This window comes from Ictalurus punctatus, chromosome 19, assembly GCF_001660625.3.
Source record: "Ictalurus punctatus breed USDA103 chromosome 19, Coco_2.0, whole genome shotgun sequence".
In the NCBI taxonomy this organism is placed as follows: domain Eukaryota; kingdom Metazoa; phylum Chordata; class Actinopteri; order Siluriformes; family Ictaluridae; genus Ictalurus; species Ictalurus punctatus.
The window spans coordinates 8,787,264-8,806,437 of record NC_030434.2 but is presented as its reverse complement, the minus strand read 5'-3'; the positions used below and the strand labels follow the sequence as shown (position 1 = coordinate 8,806,437).

The window sequence follows — 19,174 nt, the reverse complement described above, 5'->3', positions numbered from 1 at the left end:
GGGCGAGGTCGAGCCGACAGGAAGGCTACGAGCTCTCAAATAAGAACTCTATACAACCGCGGTGAGCAGAAAAGCATCTCCGAACGCAGAACACGTCAAACCTTGAGGCGGATGGGCTACAACGGCTCAAGCCCTCCCGTCAGCCGAGAACGGGGACGTGAGGATATCGTGGGCACGGGCTCACTCGATCCGGACAGTTTGGAAAAGATTGTTAGAACTCCAGGTTTCCAATCTACTAAAGGTTTGACGTGTCGATGCTTTTCTGCTCACCGTGGCTGTAAAGAGTGGTGTAAAGTCATGACGATGATGCTCCTACTAAAACATGTTCCTAACACGTTACCGACGTAGCCCGTGAGCGTATGCTGCCATGTCATGTCGCACGTTTAATACGTTTAAGAAGATCCCGGAAGCATTTCATTAAGAGTCATGAAATGGTGAAAACGTCAAGCACACGGACACAAGAGGACCACTTGAGGACTGCGCATACACACATGCTTTACCGATGAACACGCTGAAGGCTTGTCGGGTGGTTGTTAGGGGCCCCCCCCCAGTATGTTTTTCAATAAGCGGGGAAACATCTGCTTCTAAAACATCTGCATTAATGCCCCACATTGAATTCTCAAAAGAAACATGGCTGTTAAACGTCCGCAGTCACAAACTAGAGATTCTGCTACATATCTCGAGTACCTTGTACTAGACGTATTAGAAAGAGATATGCAAAAGTATAGTCAAACACCAACTGCCACGCTACTTCTCATTATAATCCACACATGACTGTCTGAATCGGTCACTCCCTAATAATTCCCCGATCTAATTATGGCCGTCGCAGCTGCTGTCGAAGACCGTTTTGCATGTGTATCCGCAAGTAAACCGCTCTTGTCTGAAGCAGGCTACCCATGAGAAGCGGATTTCCAAGAGTTCGACGGTAACGTTGCACAACGTCGCGGTATAAAATAAATACGTCGGATTCTCGACGGCGTCTCCGACTCTGAAGGGTCTTGCTATTTCAAAAGCACGGCAGCGTGAGCAGGGAGACGAAGGGAATGTGGAGGTCAGAATGACCGGCACGCGGCTGGGAGCGTGTCCGTACGAGCGTCAGCAGACGCCGGGCGACGGAATCACAGGTCATGTGGGGAGGTTACGTTCGTCAGTGCATGTGCACGCAGCCGAGAGAGAGAGACTGTTAACCACGGGAGGAAGGAGAAGAGAACCCAATCTTAACTTCCCACAACACGCTCGAACAGGAAGCCCTGCCTCCTCTTCCCCTGCCCCAGAACGAACCCCCACCGTGCAGGCTCCGTTTCGGAAGAGGAAGCCCCCCCTGCAGTCAAGCTGGGTGATGCAGACGGCTTTATCAACACTCGGCAGCAATAGGGAGAAGACAAACGGACAGGAATGAGGATGGAGAGAGCGCTTCACGCATAAACTCCGGAAGAGGCAAAAAATAACCATGTTACAAATTCTCTTTTTTTTCCTCTCTCTCTGTCTCTGCACGGTCACAAATGACACCAAAGCTCAAGCCCCAGATGTTTAACTCGCCATGGCAGCTGCATGGGTATCTAATCTGGTCTTATGGCATCGCTGTTGCTGTGTGGAATCATGGGAGCTCCGGAAACAGCGCCTTCTTGACTTGTGTTGCCCGGGCAACCTGCAGGCACCAAGGATGAATGGAGGAGAGGCAAGGAGATGAGATCACCGCTATCTAGTTTCACTGTTGCTCTCGCAACTCCCACTCATACCCACAATTCAGACGCCACATTGTGTGATGCCTGCGTTTTCTGAGCATGCTGGAGGGGCTGGATCTTAAACCCCCACAACAAAAAAATATATATATATATATATATATAATCAACCAGCCATTATTGTTGGTTGCAGTCGATTTCCACGAATAACATTTCATTAAGAGATGAAAATCATTAAGAGATGAGCAAAAACTGAGGATCGTCGTCAGGAAGTTCAACGAGGAAAGAGTATACGGTACTGTGTAAAAGTTTTATTGACGTGGCTTAGAGGTTACACGTTCGCCTCACACCTCCAGGGTCGGGGGTTCGATTGCCATCGTGGCCCTGTGTGTGTGTGCGGAGTTTGCATGTTCTCCCCGTGCTGCGGGGGGGGGCGCGGTTTTCCTCCGATTTCCTCCTCCAGTCCAAACACATGCACGGTAGGCTGATTGGCGTGTCCAAAGTGTCCGTAGTGTATGAATGGGTGTGTGAACCCTGTCCAGCGTGTACTCCGCCTTGTGCCCCATGCTCCCTGGGATAGGCTCCAGGTTCCCCGTGACCCTGAAGAAAAGGATAAGCGGTATAGAGGATGGATGGATGGATGCTTCTACATTAAAGATAAACATTAATGAGCAGTAAACAGTAATAAATGAAAGAAAGTTGGGGCAGTGGTAGCTCAGTGGTTAAGACGTTGGGCTACAGATCAGAAGGTCGGGAACCCTTGCGCTACCAAGCTGCCGCCTTCGTCGTGTTTCGCCTTTAATGACACGCAAACATTTTTTTGGGCCACGTTTAATTTTGTGCTACAAGACTAACGTGTGGAAATATTTCCGCGCTGACCCGATGATGCAGAAGTTCTAAAATAAAAAGCTTGTACTAAAAAATTTTAAACAATATGGTGCCTAAGACTTCTACACAGTACTGCATTTCTATACGCAATACATAAAAAAAATAAATATATCAACAATGACGACATGCCGGATGCTGGCGTTCACGATACACGAGCTTGCTAGGACATGTTGACTTTGTATTCAGTGCCGCAAAGGTATACTTAGCACTCTAACCGACATGATTAATGAATAGCTCTTAATAAACCGACTAGTCTCACTACGAGCGGTTACGCGGGCAGCTCGAGGAATGTCCGAGCTGCGCGCTGTGTTTGACTGGCAGCGTGCCGAATCTGTGACCGTTCTGTATGGGGCTTCTTTTTTCCCCCTCAGATCTTGCAATGATTGGGTGCTTGAAGTCAAATAAGGGGTTAAATGATGAATCATGATCGCTCCCCTTCTGGTAAATCCGTCCTGTTCAGAAAACATGCGAGCGTCACGTCGGGGGTGGGGGAGGGGAGGCGCGGGGCAGAAGTGATTTCAGTTTATTTTGCGATTTCAGGCAACGTGCCGGATTGAAACGGCGCACTTCTGAACTGATCCTTTCGGACCGTTCGGTGACGATATGAATACAAATTCGACGACGACGATAAAAGAGCACCGGTGAGCGCCACGGACGTAGCGCGCGTCACGATTACCGCGTGAATGGCAAACTCGCGGGGACGTCGGTTCTTGCTCGTCGTCACGGGCGGCGATGATTAAGCGCATGGATAGGAATGTTCCGCGGGCCAGAAATGCAGATTAAAAATAAACCTGTCCGACGCGTACACGGCGTCACTATGACGCGCCGCGGGTGAAAAGGTTTTTGAACACCTCAGGTTTCTCGGGTTTATCGCCACTGACATGCATGAAGTCTTATTAACTTTTGGAGGTTAATGGAACACTAATAAAGGCAGGGTCGCTTGGAGAGCTCGGTGTACAGATAAGAGACTCGTAGTTAACTGGATTACGGTCAATAATATATATAGTGTGCATTTTTATTATTCTTTAATTTGCGCCTAGTCTGTTTTTCAATTCTCCACGATGTAAAACACTACACACGTGCCGCCTTTTCCTCAGATAGTTTTTCAGATTTAAAAAAGCATTTCAAACGAGAATTTAAACAAGATCACAGGGCATTCGAAAACATTTTACAGGCGGTGCACCTTCACACCGGATAAAGAAACCGCGTTGCTTGCTCCATATTTCACTTCAAGTGCTCACTTTTCTTCCTGATTTGAGCAAATAGTTAGTCTGATCGTTCAAACTCTGGTTTGGAAGTGCGCTGTGAAGGAAGTGAGGTGAATTTACCGCCACCTTTAAGCTAGGTTAGAAACTATTGGACGCTTGCGACGCTCACGCTTACTTTACTCATGTCGAGGACAAATCAAACGGATTTAATTGGATATACTGTGTATATCTGGGGTAGAAAGACCTCATAAGACAATCATTTCTGACTGTGTTCAGGTTAAGGTGAAAACAAGCGAGGAAACGCTTAAGGAAGGTCTTTGAAACTTTTGAAGAGATATATCTTACAGGACATCTTTACATCTTTTTAAAGCACATCCCCATCCATTCTTTTTTTTTTTGGAGGAAAGTATCTCTCCATATCCTTCTGTCTCTCGTTCTTCCTCTCAAACATGTGGAGTTGGTTTTGAGCAGGAAGAGGCTGCATTCATTTTCTGGCCGTTGGCATGTGAGAACAGTTTCCCTTTCAGAGTGAGGGGGAGGGAAAGAGAAAAAAAAATTGAGGGGGGGGGGGGGAAAAAGAAAGAAAGAAAAAAAATACAGGCAGCGCTTGCTCAGGAAGCACAGTCTGCCCACTCAGGAAATTCCTGAGGATGAGAGCAGCTTCCAGGCACAGGAAATTTCCCCTTTCAAAAGAGCATGTTCACATAAACACACACACAGAGAGAGAGAGAGAGAGAGAGAGAGAGAGAGAGAGAGAGAGAGAGAGAGAGCGAGAGAGAGTGAGAGAGAGCGACAGAGAGAGTGAGAGACAAACAGAGAGCAAGAGACAGACAGACAGAGAGAGCGAGAGACAGAAAGACAGAGAGACCCAGAGACAGACAGACAGAGAGAGCGAGCCAGAGACAGACAGACAGAGCCAGAGTCAGACAGACAGAGCCAGAGCCAGACAGACAGAGCCAGAGAGACAGACAGAGCCAGAGAGACAGACAGAGCCAGAGACAGACAGTCAGACAGACAGAGACAGACAGACAGACAGAGCCAGACAGACAGACAGAGCCAGACAGACAGACAGAGACAGACAGACAGAGCCAGAGACAGACAGACAGAGCCAGAGACAGACAGAGACAGACAGACAGAGCCAGAGACAGACAGACAGAGCCAGAGACAGACAGAGACAGACAGACAGAGACAGACAGACAGACAGAGACAGACAGACAGAGACAGACAGACAGACAGAGCCAGAGACAGACAGACAGAGCCAGAGACAGACAGACAGAGCCAGAGACAGACAGAGAGACAGACAGAGACACAGAGCGATAGCGAGAGAGACACAGAGCGATAGCGAGAGAGACACAGAGCGATAGCGAGAGAGACACAGAGCGATAGCGAGAGAGAGACCGAGAGAGAGACAGAGAAAGAGCGAGACACCGAGAGAGACAGACACCGAGAGAGCGAGAGACAGAGAGGGAGACAGAGAGGGAGACAGAGAGGGAGACAGAGAGGGAGACAGAGAGGGAGACAGAGAGGGAGACAGAGAGACACACACAGAGAGAGAGAGAGAGAGAGACGGACAGATGTAAATGACCACACATGGTTAAGAATTCAATAATAATATGTATAATAATGTTGATAGAGTCATGAGCCTGTTTGGTCTCTTAAACGGGATTTAGTCAAAACTTAAACTCAAAAACAACTAGGCTTACAAACCAAGTCGACTCGGACCCAATGCCTTCTTTCAGTGGAAAGTCCAGTAACAAATAATTAAAAAATTTTGAAAGCTGTACGCCTCTAAAAAAAAAAATATCCAGAACATTACAACACATTTTAAAATGAACGTTCATGGAATAAAACTGTACCGAGGAGGTCCGTGGAATTTAATTTCACTGTTAAAGGGCACCCTGCCCTGCTGGAAAATAAAGAAATAAATCATATATAAATACAAACTAGAAACTCATCGAATCTCTTAATAGTTCTAAATGGTTTAACGGGAACTGTAGTGGTTTTAATGGGAACTGTAGCGGTCCCTGTGGGTCTCCACTGGTAATTCCTTGCCTTCTATTGGTGAGATGTTATGTCTAGTGGATACCATTAAGGACCGACAACGGTAATGGTTTCAATGGTTAGCTGATAAGTTTGTAATGGTATTTGTAGTGGAAACCATTCGAATCTCTGTGATTTAAGCCATTACAGCCCAACAAACGCAGATAAATAAATAAATAAATACACATTTCCGCACAAAATTGGACTGTTCCGGTTTAGAGACGATCACTGAGCCCCTTGAATCACCAAACACACTAAGCATGATCCCCGACTATCCTCGCGTCTGTAGCGACCGTACACTAGCATGCAGTCTGTTCTGATTCACGGCCGGTTTCGTTCCTAGACCTTATGTAACATCATTCATAAGCAACTGGGTATAAACGGCCTTGTTTAATCTATGGACCTTTTATATAATTATTTAAGTAAGAGTGTGTGAGTCAGACTTTCCTCGTGCTCTTGCCCACTCCTAATAATCGTTCCCACAATGCCTGACTGCATTATTAATCGGGAGCTTCCAAGCAAGAGCGTTCTGTAAACGGCATTGTACCTGGAAATCGGATCTCCTCATTCACCTAACGCGTGACTCACGCGGTCTGAAACGAGGCGAACGAACACCATTCGAGTCTCTTTTTGGCACGGCGGCGGGTTTTCAGTAAACGCGTGGCTTATTGCGGCAGGGGTAGGACGCACACGGATATTAAGCCCCACTTAAAATGAACCCGGTGGAACACTCTTCAGTCTCGCGTCTAAACCGATTGGCAGTGAGGTTAGTGTGCAGGGAGAGTGTGGAAGTGCAGGAGGGGTTAAGTGCGAGTGGCATTCTTTCAGAGTGAAAACACACTGCTCCTCTCCGCTCATCTCATCTAATCCACTTCCTCTCCAGGAAGCCAAGAAGGCCGACTTCTGCCCACTCTGCAATTTCCTTTTTCTTTCTAGCCCCCCCCCCCCCTCCCCCTCGCCCTTCCTTCCTCTCCTTCCTGCCTAGAGCATTCCTCAGGACTCCTGGATTAATGAGTTCACCCCACACACACACACACACTTTAAGGAGTTTACTTTAAAAACAGACTTAAACCGCAAATATACAAATAATAATAGGTTTGAATACGGACATGAACGTACTCAAGACCTCGTTCGCTCCGACGTTCCGTTCGAATCTGGATGTCACAATCGCGCGCACATTAATCCTCGACGTGCACCTCGTGGTTTCAGTTGAAGCTTGTGGAGAAGCCTCGCCGAGAGAGAGAGAAAAAAAAAAAAAAAAGGCCATTCCATCAGTGTCAGGAAGAGAGAGATGGCCTAGAGCCAGCAGAGCTTCTCCACAGTTCGTCTCACAACCCCCCACCCCCACCCTCCTCCTCCTCCCACTTCCTTCCTCACCACCCTCTGTTTTTTCTCTCCTTCTCTTCTTCTCACCATCTTTCACTCTCCAGGTAAAGTGTAGAGGTAGCACACATGGAAGCAGACATGCATCTTCTCATAAATGTAAAAAAAAAATAATAATAATAATAATAATAATAATAATAATAATAATAATACTTTATATTATGGCGGTATACCACAGTAGCAAAATGTTCATGAATAGAAATATGGTGCATATCGTTTCAAATACAAGCAGGTTTTTATTATTATTATTATTATTATTATTATTATTATTATTATTATTATTATTATTACTGCACTATACGATAAACCATTGTATTGGATGAACAGAAACCCTCAGGGTCTCGGTGTTTAATATACTTGAGGGGATTTGCAATCATAACATGCCTACGAATGAAAAGTCCTGGTATTCTACGAGGTACAAAGCGGCAGATGATGAGACTGCATCTGCAGGATGGAAGAACTGGAAAGCTTTATAGACGTCCCGTATCGAACCGGATACGCTCGGCATGGCTGGAAGTACGTGGGGGACACGCGGTTGTACGGGATGTCCTTGTGCGCTGTAGCGTTACGATCTCTCGTCGCTGGAACAAAGAGACTCAAACACTGTTCCCGCATCACAACCTCCCTGTGCACAAAGCGAGCTCCATGAAGACACGGTTTGCCAAAAGATGGACCGGAAGAAAGTCGGAGTGTCCTCTACAGAGCCCTGACCTCAACCTCACGGAAACCCCTTTCGGGATGGACCGGAACGCTCGTCCATCGGCACCCGTCCTCACGGATACGCTTGTGACCGAATGATCGCAATCCACAGAGAGTGGACGTTATTATAACGGACTCTGAAACGGGACGCTTTAGAAAGCACGTGCGGGTGCGACAAACGGGTGTCCGCAAACTTTCGGTCACACATCGCGAGTACGGCCTTCGTTTATTTATTATTTTTTTGGAAAAGCATCCCGGTAGCCCGATGTAGCACTCCGGTCCCTGCTGTAATTGACAGATTAATTGGTAACCAATTAATAGTAGTTAAGACAACATGCGATACTACATGTCCTACAAGAAAAACTACCTCTCTCAAAAATAGTGCGCAAACCTGTCCGGTTAGACGAGTGTGCACTTAAAAAGAAAATAAATAAATAACACTAACGGTGCCCTGAGCGTTTGTCAATACAAAAGAAGTTATTCCGGAGAGTTCCCGTCCTTGCTGTGCTGCTCTGGTGCGGTCCAGCCTTCAGTCACATCACCTCGAGACTTAACCTGTACACATGTGCAAACTTGAAAACGGTGGCAAAGGCAACGTAGGGTTAAAAACTAGAAGACCAGATACGTTTGGCAGATAGTGGGTCAGCTCGGACAAACACACGGGTTAAATATTAAATGAGGTCTAGCGCAACGCCAGACTTCAGTACACTTTCACCACCAAGCCTGTTTCCTGGCCATCGTCCAACTCCACCCTTTCTTTTATTGGCTAAATCAAGGGCTGGTTTAGACCTGCAGTGAGCCAGAACTCCACTTCCAACACACACACACACACACACACACACTTCCTCAATAGAGTTAACCTATGAACTGAGTGCTGGCACAATGTGAAACAGGGCATGAACACATACATGCGCACACACACCTCTAGAAACACTGCCTAATGTATGAATTGAGACCTAGCATGAGGTAAAGCTTGCCCACTCAAAACACACACACACACACACACCAGGACCAGAAGGACTGCCTCAAGGTGGTCTTCTTCGATGACGTCAGGACCGAACCGGTGCCTATATCACCTAAAAATATCAGGACTGTACGAGTGCCTACACATATCTGCTCTATGACACTGTTGTCGTGTAACCTACAGAGAGTTTAGAGACGTGAGCTCAGGGGAGTGAGAGATATGCGCGTGTGTGTGTGTGTGTGTGTGTGTGTGAGAAACGGTGAGTGCCTGGGTGTGTATTGGGTCTGTGCTTCATAGGTGCATAAATCAGACGACGCAACTCGTATGAAAGAAAAAACAAAAAACATCTAAACAGTCCAAAAAATGAATAAATATATAAATAAATAAATATATATATATTTTTTTTTTGTTTGTTTTTTTTTTTTTAAACACACACGCAATACATAAAGTGAAGAAGGGAACGAAGACTTCTTAAGGAATGAATAAATCTCAGACGCACTTTAAAAACGTTTATATCGACATATAGCGCAAATGCAGTGGATGCTTTTCCAGTCGCCAAAAAAAAACAGAGAAACAAAGAAAAGAAAGAAAGAAAGAAAGAAAGAAAGAAAGAAATAAGCACAAGCAGTACAATACAAACTTTAAGCTAACTGCTAGCTGATTTGATGCTAACATGCCAGAAATCAGATTTAACGTCTACACAGTGCAGTCGATGGAAAACCAGGTATATGGAGGTAAACCAGAGAGATCTTATCACATAGACACCGATATCCAAAGATCACATGATAATGCATGGAGCAAACAGGGCCAGTGCAAGAGACACAGTGTGTGTGTGTGTGTGTGTGTGTGTGTGTGTGTGTGTGTGTGTAACTCACGCAGGTGTCCAGGCAGTCTGGCCGGCTCTTCCTCTGTCTTGGCATTAGTCAGAGGCGGAGCGCCATGGCCTGGAGAGGAAGTGGAATTTGGCAGCGGACTGGCAGAGGGACTGAATGCACTCCTCTCCTGCTAAAACACATGCACGACTTAAAAAAGAGGCATCGCATGCACAAACAACTCTTACACATGTCTGTTTGCCACTGGATCACAAATGCAACATCTTATTTCAACTCAAGCAGTGACAACAATGGAAAAGATGCATCCCACCCTTACTGTGCGACCGAATCACCATCGGATTAACGCGAACGCCGGGAAAACGGACCTTCGTGTGCCCCCAACAACCAAATACAAGACTGTTACATTCGTCTAGAGTAGTGATGCACCGAAGGAAAATTCTGGGCCGAAACCGAAAAATCAAGACGCGCATAGCCGAAAACTGAAACCGAAAAGGATTTTTTTTTAAACCCCATTTAACAATACGGGGTTTTTTTTTTTTTTTTTTGGGGGGGGGGGGGGGGGTTGGGGGGGGGGTTTGTATAATTGTATTATTAGACTATTTAATTCATTTCATGAACGTAATGACTGAATTGAAAAACTACAAACCAGTTTTTAATGAAATTTGAAATCAACACCAAAACATAAACAATATGAAATATTATTCTTCATTCGGTTCTGTAACTATCAGCTTCAACAGATTTTTTTTTTTAAATCCGAATATCCAACCAGTGTAAAGATCTAGAAAACTATTATAATGTGCGAAACAGCAGTCCGGTAATGACGGAGGCCTCTGTTCTGTTTACGTGAACGTATTTCCACGTTCAGTTCTATTCAGGACACCGTCTCAACGCTGCTTTAGATTCGTTTAAAGATCGCCGCGCGGGACAGCGGCGATAGAACTCGGACCAGGCTCGGAGTGGAAACGTCAGACGCAGCCTCGAGTCGAGAGCCAAGTTCTGCAGGGCTACGGCGATTTTAAATCGAAAGCGCTTTCTGTTTACACACGAGCGGCAGGTTTCTCTTCGAGAACAGAAGCTGCTCAGGTTTCTGGCGGGACAGACGGTTCCGCTTCTCATCGAGAACACGAGCTTCTGCACTGAACAGTCTCTCGCTCTCTGTGCTGGTCCTTCAGCTCATGCCTTCGTCACCTCCAGCTCTGCCGGTGTCAGTTCCCGCGTACGCCGCTTCACTCCGCGTCAAAGTAACGTTCTTTAAATCGCGGATCTAGTAAACGTCGCGATGCGACGGTGACCGTCGGCTAGATCGAGAGAGGAATCCCGACGCCGAGCGCTGAGAGGAACGGAGCGTGGAGGCGTACATTTTCAGATGTGGTTCTCGAAGTGGGGTTCTAGGGTTGGTGATGCATAGCCAAGGGATCTGCGATTTGTTTACGTATTTATTTTTGCATTTTGTGACAGTGGTGGAAATCACACCCTACATTAACAAAAAGATTATATTTAGGGGTCTAAGCGCCGAAGTCAATTCACACCTAATGTGCTCTATTGGTGTTCAGGAATAAAAAAATCTATGGCGCTAAAAACAAAACAAAACAACAACAAAAAAATAATAAATATAATAATAATAATAATAATAATAAGGCTTGAACATGGAATAAATCCAGTCTCAAATGGGTCTGGGGAGTAGGGAACCGAATATTTGGCAACCGAAATTATTCGGCCGAAAATAGAAAGAAAAAAAAAAAAAAGCATTTTCGGTGTTTGGCCGAATAAATTTGACCGAACAATGACGTGTTTGATGACGCGCCGGATAGCCTAGCAACCAGAGTGAGACGCGCGAATGTCACGACCTCCACTTCCGGCAGCGCGCTCGGAGCACCGATGGGGCGCGCGCATGTACGAGCTACGTGCACGAGCGCGTGCTCTTCGGATGTTGACAACCGTGACGTTGTTTACTGTGGACACGTGCGTTTGTTTCGTTTCTGTTCCGGAGTATCCCGTCACGTCGCGAGACGTAAGGGAGTAGAGTACTGACGTAAAGACGTATTTATTTAAGGGAACAGAACATTAACAACGTATCTAACTGTACTATATCTACTCTGATACTCAGGGACGCGAGCGGTGTATATCCCCAATATAATCAGCCGTATAGAACCCGATAGAACCATTTTTTACACTCGTCAATGCACATTTTAGTTGTAGGCTACAGAGTGTTCCATTCTTTCAGCAGTCAGTTACAGGCCTAACATCGGGTATTCAAGGGGGGGATCAAAGACGACCACATCGAAATATTTTTACTCAATTGTTCAGTGTTAAATAAATATTTTGCAATTGTAGTTTTCGTAATTGATTTTTTTCTTTGAAAAGCAAGACAAAATAGTAAAAAGCACATTTTGACTATTTAAATGTATGCAATGGTGAAAAAAAATGGTCAAATAAATGGGGGGAAAAAAACGTGTTCGATATCCGGCCAAGTTTTTCGTCATATTCGGCTTCGGCCAAGAATTTTCATTCCGGTGCATCCCTAGTCTGGGGAGTTTATTTCATAGTTAAAGCGATCCGTGGTGACGAACAGCTTGAGAACTACTGTTCTAGAAGAAGCGTATATTTGCAACACGGACAGATTTGCAAAAGACCGATTTGTCCAAAATCCCACTGAGAAAAATAGAGCGGTCTTTTTTTTCTTCTTTTTATGAACTCTGTACACTATGCACAAAACGGGTGGTAAAATAAAGGAAAGAGAGTGGGGACATTTTACTGGCATGACTCGAGTCCCCTTAGAGCCATGAGTCACTCCAAGTTACTCGGACCGATCACCTTCATCCTATGATGAAACATTTCTATCCTGATGGGAGTGGGAGTGCTCTCTTCCAGGATGATAAAAATCAATCCCCACCCACACCGCATTAGGACTTAGGCGAGTATTTAAAAAAATATATAAATAAAAAAAGATGTAATTCAGCACAGATTTCAAATCAACTGAAGACCTATGGGAGATTTATGACTGATGAGCAACGAGTTAAAGATCACCATCAAAACACCAACTGAGCGTATATCTTGTGGAAGAACCGCGTTTGTTTCTTCTGTGCAGTTTAGAGGTCGACCGATCGATGGGTCTTGCTGATTATTCCGCACCGATAACATCGCTATGCGGAATGATCGTTTATCTACAAAAATCCACACTGACAGCTTTTCCCGCTTGCGTCCGTTGCGAGAGCGACCGAGTCGAGTCTGCTGTCACACCGTACGAGACCGCTCTCTAGGAGCGCAACCATTTTTGTTGTGTTATTTGAAGTGTTTTTTGATGCGTTATATATTTGTTATTTGGAGTGCTAATTTTTGGTTCAGTTTGGATGGATATCTTTTATTTACTTTAATACTGACTAATGATTAATAAGTTCATATTTATTTCATTTTCAGATAGTACAGTAGATTTTCACGCTACAGTCAGTGCTGTTTATTTGTGTAATAAAGTTCAGCGATGTTTCACGTCGAGTGTTTTCATTCAGTATAATCAAGCGTTGACACTTTATAATGTATACGTACACCGTATATTTGTAAATAATAATCATCTTTAAGCACTACTCCTATTTCCTGAAACGTCGTACGGAACATACTATAAACGCAGGCATTAATAACCTGTGTGTATCTTGTTATCTGATGACCTCCGTGGACAATTACGGGATCGTCCGACAGACCTGATTCGAATCACTGATACCGACCGGCAATATACAACCCCGCTTCGCTACACGCGTTCACGTCATCGACGAGACTTTGATAACGCAGGAAACGTTTGGGATCTAAAAAAAAAAAAAAACAATAAATCGGCGTGCGTTATAAATGTCTACGAGTTAAACGTCTCGCGCAGGCAGGTGACGGAGGGCGCATTCAGAGGCGACGCTGTGCAAATGAAATCATGCAAAATCACAACCGATAAAAGCACTTTTCCGGGGAGCCAATTTGACTGTCACTTGATGCGATGTGCGGCTCTGATCAAGAAAGAAAAAGAAACGTACACCGTTCCGAAACGTGAGAAACGGTTCTCGGTAGGTAATGGATCATCGAACATGTGTAGAATTGGTTGTGTTATGCAAGGAGACACTGTGCACATTATGAACAACAGGGAAGCGTTACTAGGCAACATATTGCCACTAGTACTAGTAGCACAACTGTAAGAATAACACATTGGTAAGTTTTGGACTGGAAATGAGATCATACTCCAAATATCAAATGAATGTTGTTGTTTTAACCCAATCGAAGTGACCCGACATCTGACATGCAGCTACGTCAAACTCGACACTCTATAATATACAGCGCATTCAACGTAATAAGGAAGAAAATCAACGTCTAGATCATGTGTTAAACTTCATAGCTTGAGGTAAGTTCAAAGTTCAGGTGGTCCTCAACAAGTGCCACTACTACTTTACAGAGCTATCCTGCTTGGTTTGGTTAGCTTATACACTTTTGGTGACCTTCCCAAACAAGTCTAAAGTTATGACAAGACCAAAATAACGCTTTATAGGTCTCAGCTTTGAATAAGAAAATAAAAAAATGCCAGTGTGTTGTTATGCATCTAACTCATAGAGGCACTGGAGTAATTTGACATACTACTTAAAGCCAAAAGCTTATTGTTAAAGTTCAAAGCAGAGCCAAATAAACCGAGTGACAAATGAAATTCTGGGCTAGAGATAGTCTAGTGTGTTTACTCAGGGACACGCTCGGTCAGCTATACTCATCACGGTGTTAAGCAGGCCTGGAAACTCCGTATTTATCCACTCAACGGTTGCTCAATAGTGATGGTGAGACCTTGATTTGGTGTAATTATAAAATTACATATGCATATATATATATATATATATATATATATATATATATATATATATATATATATATATATATATATATATATATATATATACACACACACACACACACACACACACACATATATACATACACATATATATATATATATATATATATATATATATATATATATATATATAAAATGTGTATACATGTGTAATATATATATATATATATGTGTGTGTGTGTGTGTATATATATATATATATATACACACACACTCACAATATATACACACACATACATAATATATTCACACACACATTATATATGTATATATATATATATGTATATATAATGTGTACATGTAATATATATATACACTCAATATATATATACACATACAATACACACACGTATATATATTTATAATGTGTGTGTATATATATAAAATGTGTATACATGTGTAATTATATATATATAAAATGTGTATACATGTGTAATTATATATATATATACACATACACACACAATATATACACGCACACTATATATATATAAATATATATATATTATATTTATAATGTGTGTATGTAATATATATATATATATATATATATATATATATATATATATACACACACACTCACAATATATACACACACATACATAATATATTCACACACACATTATATATGTATATATATATATATATATATGTATATATAATGTGTACATGTAATATATATATACACTCAATATATATATACACATACAATACACACACGTATATATATTTATAATGTGTGTGTATATATATAAAATGTGTATACATGTGTAATTATATATATATATACACATACACACACAATATATACACGCACACTATATATATATAAATATATATATATTATATTTATAATGTGTGTATGTAATATATATATATATATATATATATATATATATATATATATATATATATACACACACACACACACACATATACACACACACACACACACACACATACATGTGTAGCCTGTGTGTATGTGTAGCATGTGTAGCCTGTGTAGTGTGTGTGTATGTATATGTGTGTTCAGGGACGCGGCTCTGCTGTACAAGCTACACGGATGGCGCAACGCTACACTGTTGCAACCCTTTTCTTACGCTGAAATGGTCTAAATGAAAAGGAAATAAACCTATAACGCCTACGAGATTTCCCATCAGCGTGTATAGATCTGAGCAGAAACACCAGAGCCAGCAGCTAGCTACAGGTCACAGTGTGTTTTCCTGCCTCACCGCGACAAATCCTCTCAGCAACAGATGATAGAGCAACAAACCAAAAAAAAACAACAACAACAACAACAAGTAGTGTAGTGTTTATTCATCGCTACAACACGTCGCTCCCGGGTTCAGTCTACACCTCCGGGCTGCTAGCATGGAAGAGGAATTTATAATAAATACCTTAATGTTGAGTTGTAAAGGGGAGTCGGACATGTCTCGGTCGAATTCAGGAAGTTCTCCCGTTTCCACTTTTCCTTCCCCCTTGTTTTCCGCGAAGCGAACCAGGCGGAAATGCGAGCATCCGACTTTGTTGTTTTGAATCGACGAGCAGAAGACGCTCTATAAACCCATCGCTCTCGACGAATATCCGTCAAACTTTACAGCTTTATATTTATAATTGTTTGTTGTTGTTTTTCCCCCGCAGCGTTTCAGGCACTACATGTTGGTTAAGTGATGGTTAATACCTTCCTGGAAGAGTTGGCCGTCCGAGGCTCATTGATTTTAGTGTGTGTGTGTATGTGTGTGTGTGTGTGTGTGTGTATATGTGTGTGTGTGTGTTATAGTGGCGAAGTGACGCGAATTCCTGGCACTTAAAGTACGGCCCCCTTAAAGGGAAACTTAACTCTGGAACTGGCCAATCAGAATCGACGTGGTGGGCGTGGCTATAATCCCTCATCCTCTGTGAAAAGAGGAACTGGGATCAGCGTGTTGCTTTATTCGGCGCTGTTACTGGAACTCGTTGTAAACCCCTCACTGATCCTTAATCAGTTTTGTTTTGTTTTGTTTTTTTTTAAACACAAAAAACGTACTCTTTTTTTTTTGCCCTGGTGTGAAAGGAAGACAGGGCAAATTGTACGAAAGCACACTTATATTTATAGAGTAGTTCACAACCCTTTCACAAAGGTTGTGAAGGATGACCTTGAGATTACAGCCAACATTTGACAAATGACAATTTTGGTGAGCTTTAACTTCTAATGGAGGTGCGTACAACCATACATGCCTTTTTGCATTGTTTACATTCAATCTGATGTGGTTAGAGTTCACTCGAATGGCTTTTCGGGTCATTTTATGTTTCCATTCGTTCATCCGTTCACCCATGCATCTCCAGGGACCCGTCTGAAGGCAGTCCATTGCACAGCATCACAGACACCCATTTGTACAATCGCACTTAGAGGTCACCAAGCCATATGCTGCCATGTTGTTGGGAGGTGGGAGGTAACTGGTGGAAGTGCATGCAGACACGAGGAAAACATTCAAAACTCCACACCGAGACTAACCTGAGTTCAGGATTGAACCAAAGACCCTGAAGCTGTGAGACATCTATTATGATGTTGAGTACTGTAGTTCCTGAAAGGAGTAGTTCCTGAGATATCAGTGGGGGACATGATGGCTTAGTGGTTAACATGTTTGCCTCATACTTCTGGAGTTGGGGGTTCAAATCCTGCCTTGCATGTTCTCCCCATACCTTGAGGGTTTCCTCCAGGTACTCCGGTTTCCTCCCCCAGTTCAAAGACACGCAGTGTAGCTGATTGGCATTTTCCAAATTGTCCATAGTGCCTGCGATGGGTGTCTCTAGGGCCTGTGATGAGTTATTACCCCGTCCAGGGTGTCCCCCACCTCGTGGCCGAGTTCTCCGCGACCCTGTGTATGATTAGCGGTATGGAAAATGGATGGATGAATTATCAGTCAAATGCGGGCCTGCACACACTGAAGATTTGTGTTCCTTTGCCTTTTTTAATATGAACATCTAATCGGTCTGACATAGCATTGAAACCCAACAGGGCTGAGTTTCCCAGAAGCATCGCAAACTTAAGATCACTTTAACTTGGAGAGAGAGTGTTTAATGCCATTTAACGATGATCTTTGTGCTGCAATGCTTTTGGGAATCTCCGCCCAGTATGTTATTTCTTACCAAACATGCAAGACCAATATATTCCATTATTTTAATGTCTGTGAGCTACTTTCCACACGTGTCCAATAATCTCTCAGTTAACCTAGCTAATTTTACATAGTCATGATCAAAGAGAGAAATAGCTAGGAATCCTAAGAAATCTATCCTATCTTCAATATATATATTTTTTTGTACGCAGCTACAATCATTAACAGAGATTATATTATGGAGGCTTTTTATATACCAAACATTGGGTATGTGATTAATTAAAACACTTGACTAATTAAAACATAATGTATGTAGCATTTAGTACCTAACCCTATTTTTCACCACAGGGATCCATTGTTAATTTGCACATGCTTTTTTTTTTTTTTTTAAATTAATATAAAATGTGTTATTCATTGGGCCCCCTGCTGACCTTGAGGTTGGGCTTTTAATGTGCTGGTTAGAAAACAGAGTTAGCCATAGCTAATCATCATGCACATCAGGTAGCTTCTGTACACTGGACCCCCTGATTACATGCATGAGTCATGATTTTTAACAATTTTTCTACTTCACATTACCCCTTGTCTCCTGATCAGTAAACGGAAATGATCTAACTCTAGGCTCTCTTCATGCATTATCCTGTTCTCTTTTTATTTTTGTCAGTAGGACTTTTGAAATTGAAACTCTAAAAGATAATAATAGTTTTTGTGGTTTGTAGGTAGCGCTAGTTTGCATACTATCCCACATTGTTAACCAAGACTTGATTTGCATGTTATCACAAAGCACACGCCTCATGCTGTTCATAAAGAAAATTTTCAGTGATTTTCATTACGACAACAGAGCACTTCTTTTCAGGACCCAAGCTTTTACAGAGGTGCTCCAACGATTGAAAGAAAGGATCACGTGAAATTATTACTACACTAAAAACGATCATGGACTGTAATAAATGCAATAAAGCTAATAATAATAATAATAATAATAATAATAATAATAATAATAATAATACTATGAATGATAATGGGAAAACACCAACCACTGATCAACTCACCATAACTGTATGTAATATTAAGATAAGGTTTATAAAAATGAATGTAGCTAGTTTATGGATATCCTCTGAGAAAGAAAGCGTTCTCAATGGTTCTTTGGTTTGACTCTTGGTGGGAACCTGAAGGAGGGTATCCCATGTTAAAAGTTGAGCCTCTGAAGAAAGCTAAAACTTTTAACCATCCAAAGAACCTTTGAGGAAAACTTTGGGGATTTGTTTGTTTGTTTGTTTGTTTGTTTGTTTGTTTTGCATATTACACAACAACAACCAAACCAGAAGGGCAACAGCTAACATGTGGCTGGTGAGTGGATCTATTTTCAACGGCTGCTTGGAACAGAAAAGGAGAGTGCTATCTGCATACATGAGCTAACAATCTGCCTTAGTTATGAACCATCAATCAGATGGAGAGGATAGTGTGGAGGATGCACTACATACCCAGAAAGCTGGTCCAAATCTTTTTATTTTTACA

General features: G+C 42.7%; 1 protein-coding gene across 4 annotated transcripts in view; it reads right to left on the bottom strand.

Annotated features, from left to right (window-relative positions):
- etv6 (ETS variant transcription factor 6) overlaps positions 1 to 16,343 on the bottom strand; it is a 28,714-nt gene extending 12,371 nt beyond the window's left edge. Inside the window, exons 1-2 of one of the 4 annotated variants that reach the window (XM_017494017.3) lie at positions 15,965 to 16,343; positions 9,740 to 9,869 (exon numbers count right to left, since the gene is read on the bottom strand). In XM_017494017.3, coding sequence (XP_017349506.1) covers positions 9,740 to 9,869; positions 15,965 to 15,997 — 163 coding nt within the window. In that variant the 5' untranslated portion in view covers positions 15,998 to 16,343. Of the gene's footprint in view, positions 1 to 6,937; positions 7,046 to 9,739; positions 9,870 to 15,964 lie in introns of those variants that run through there. The other 3 variants (XM_017494018.3, XM_017494020.3, XM_017494019.2) reach the window with 3 other exon arrangements.
- Between the last annotated feature and the right edge of the window lie 2,831 nt (positions 16,344 to 19,174).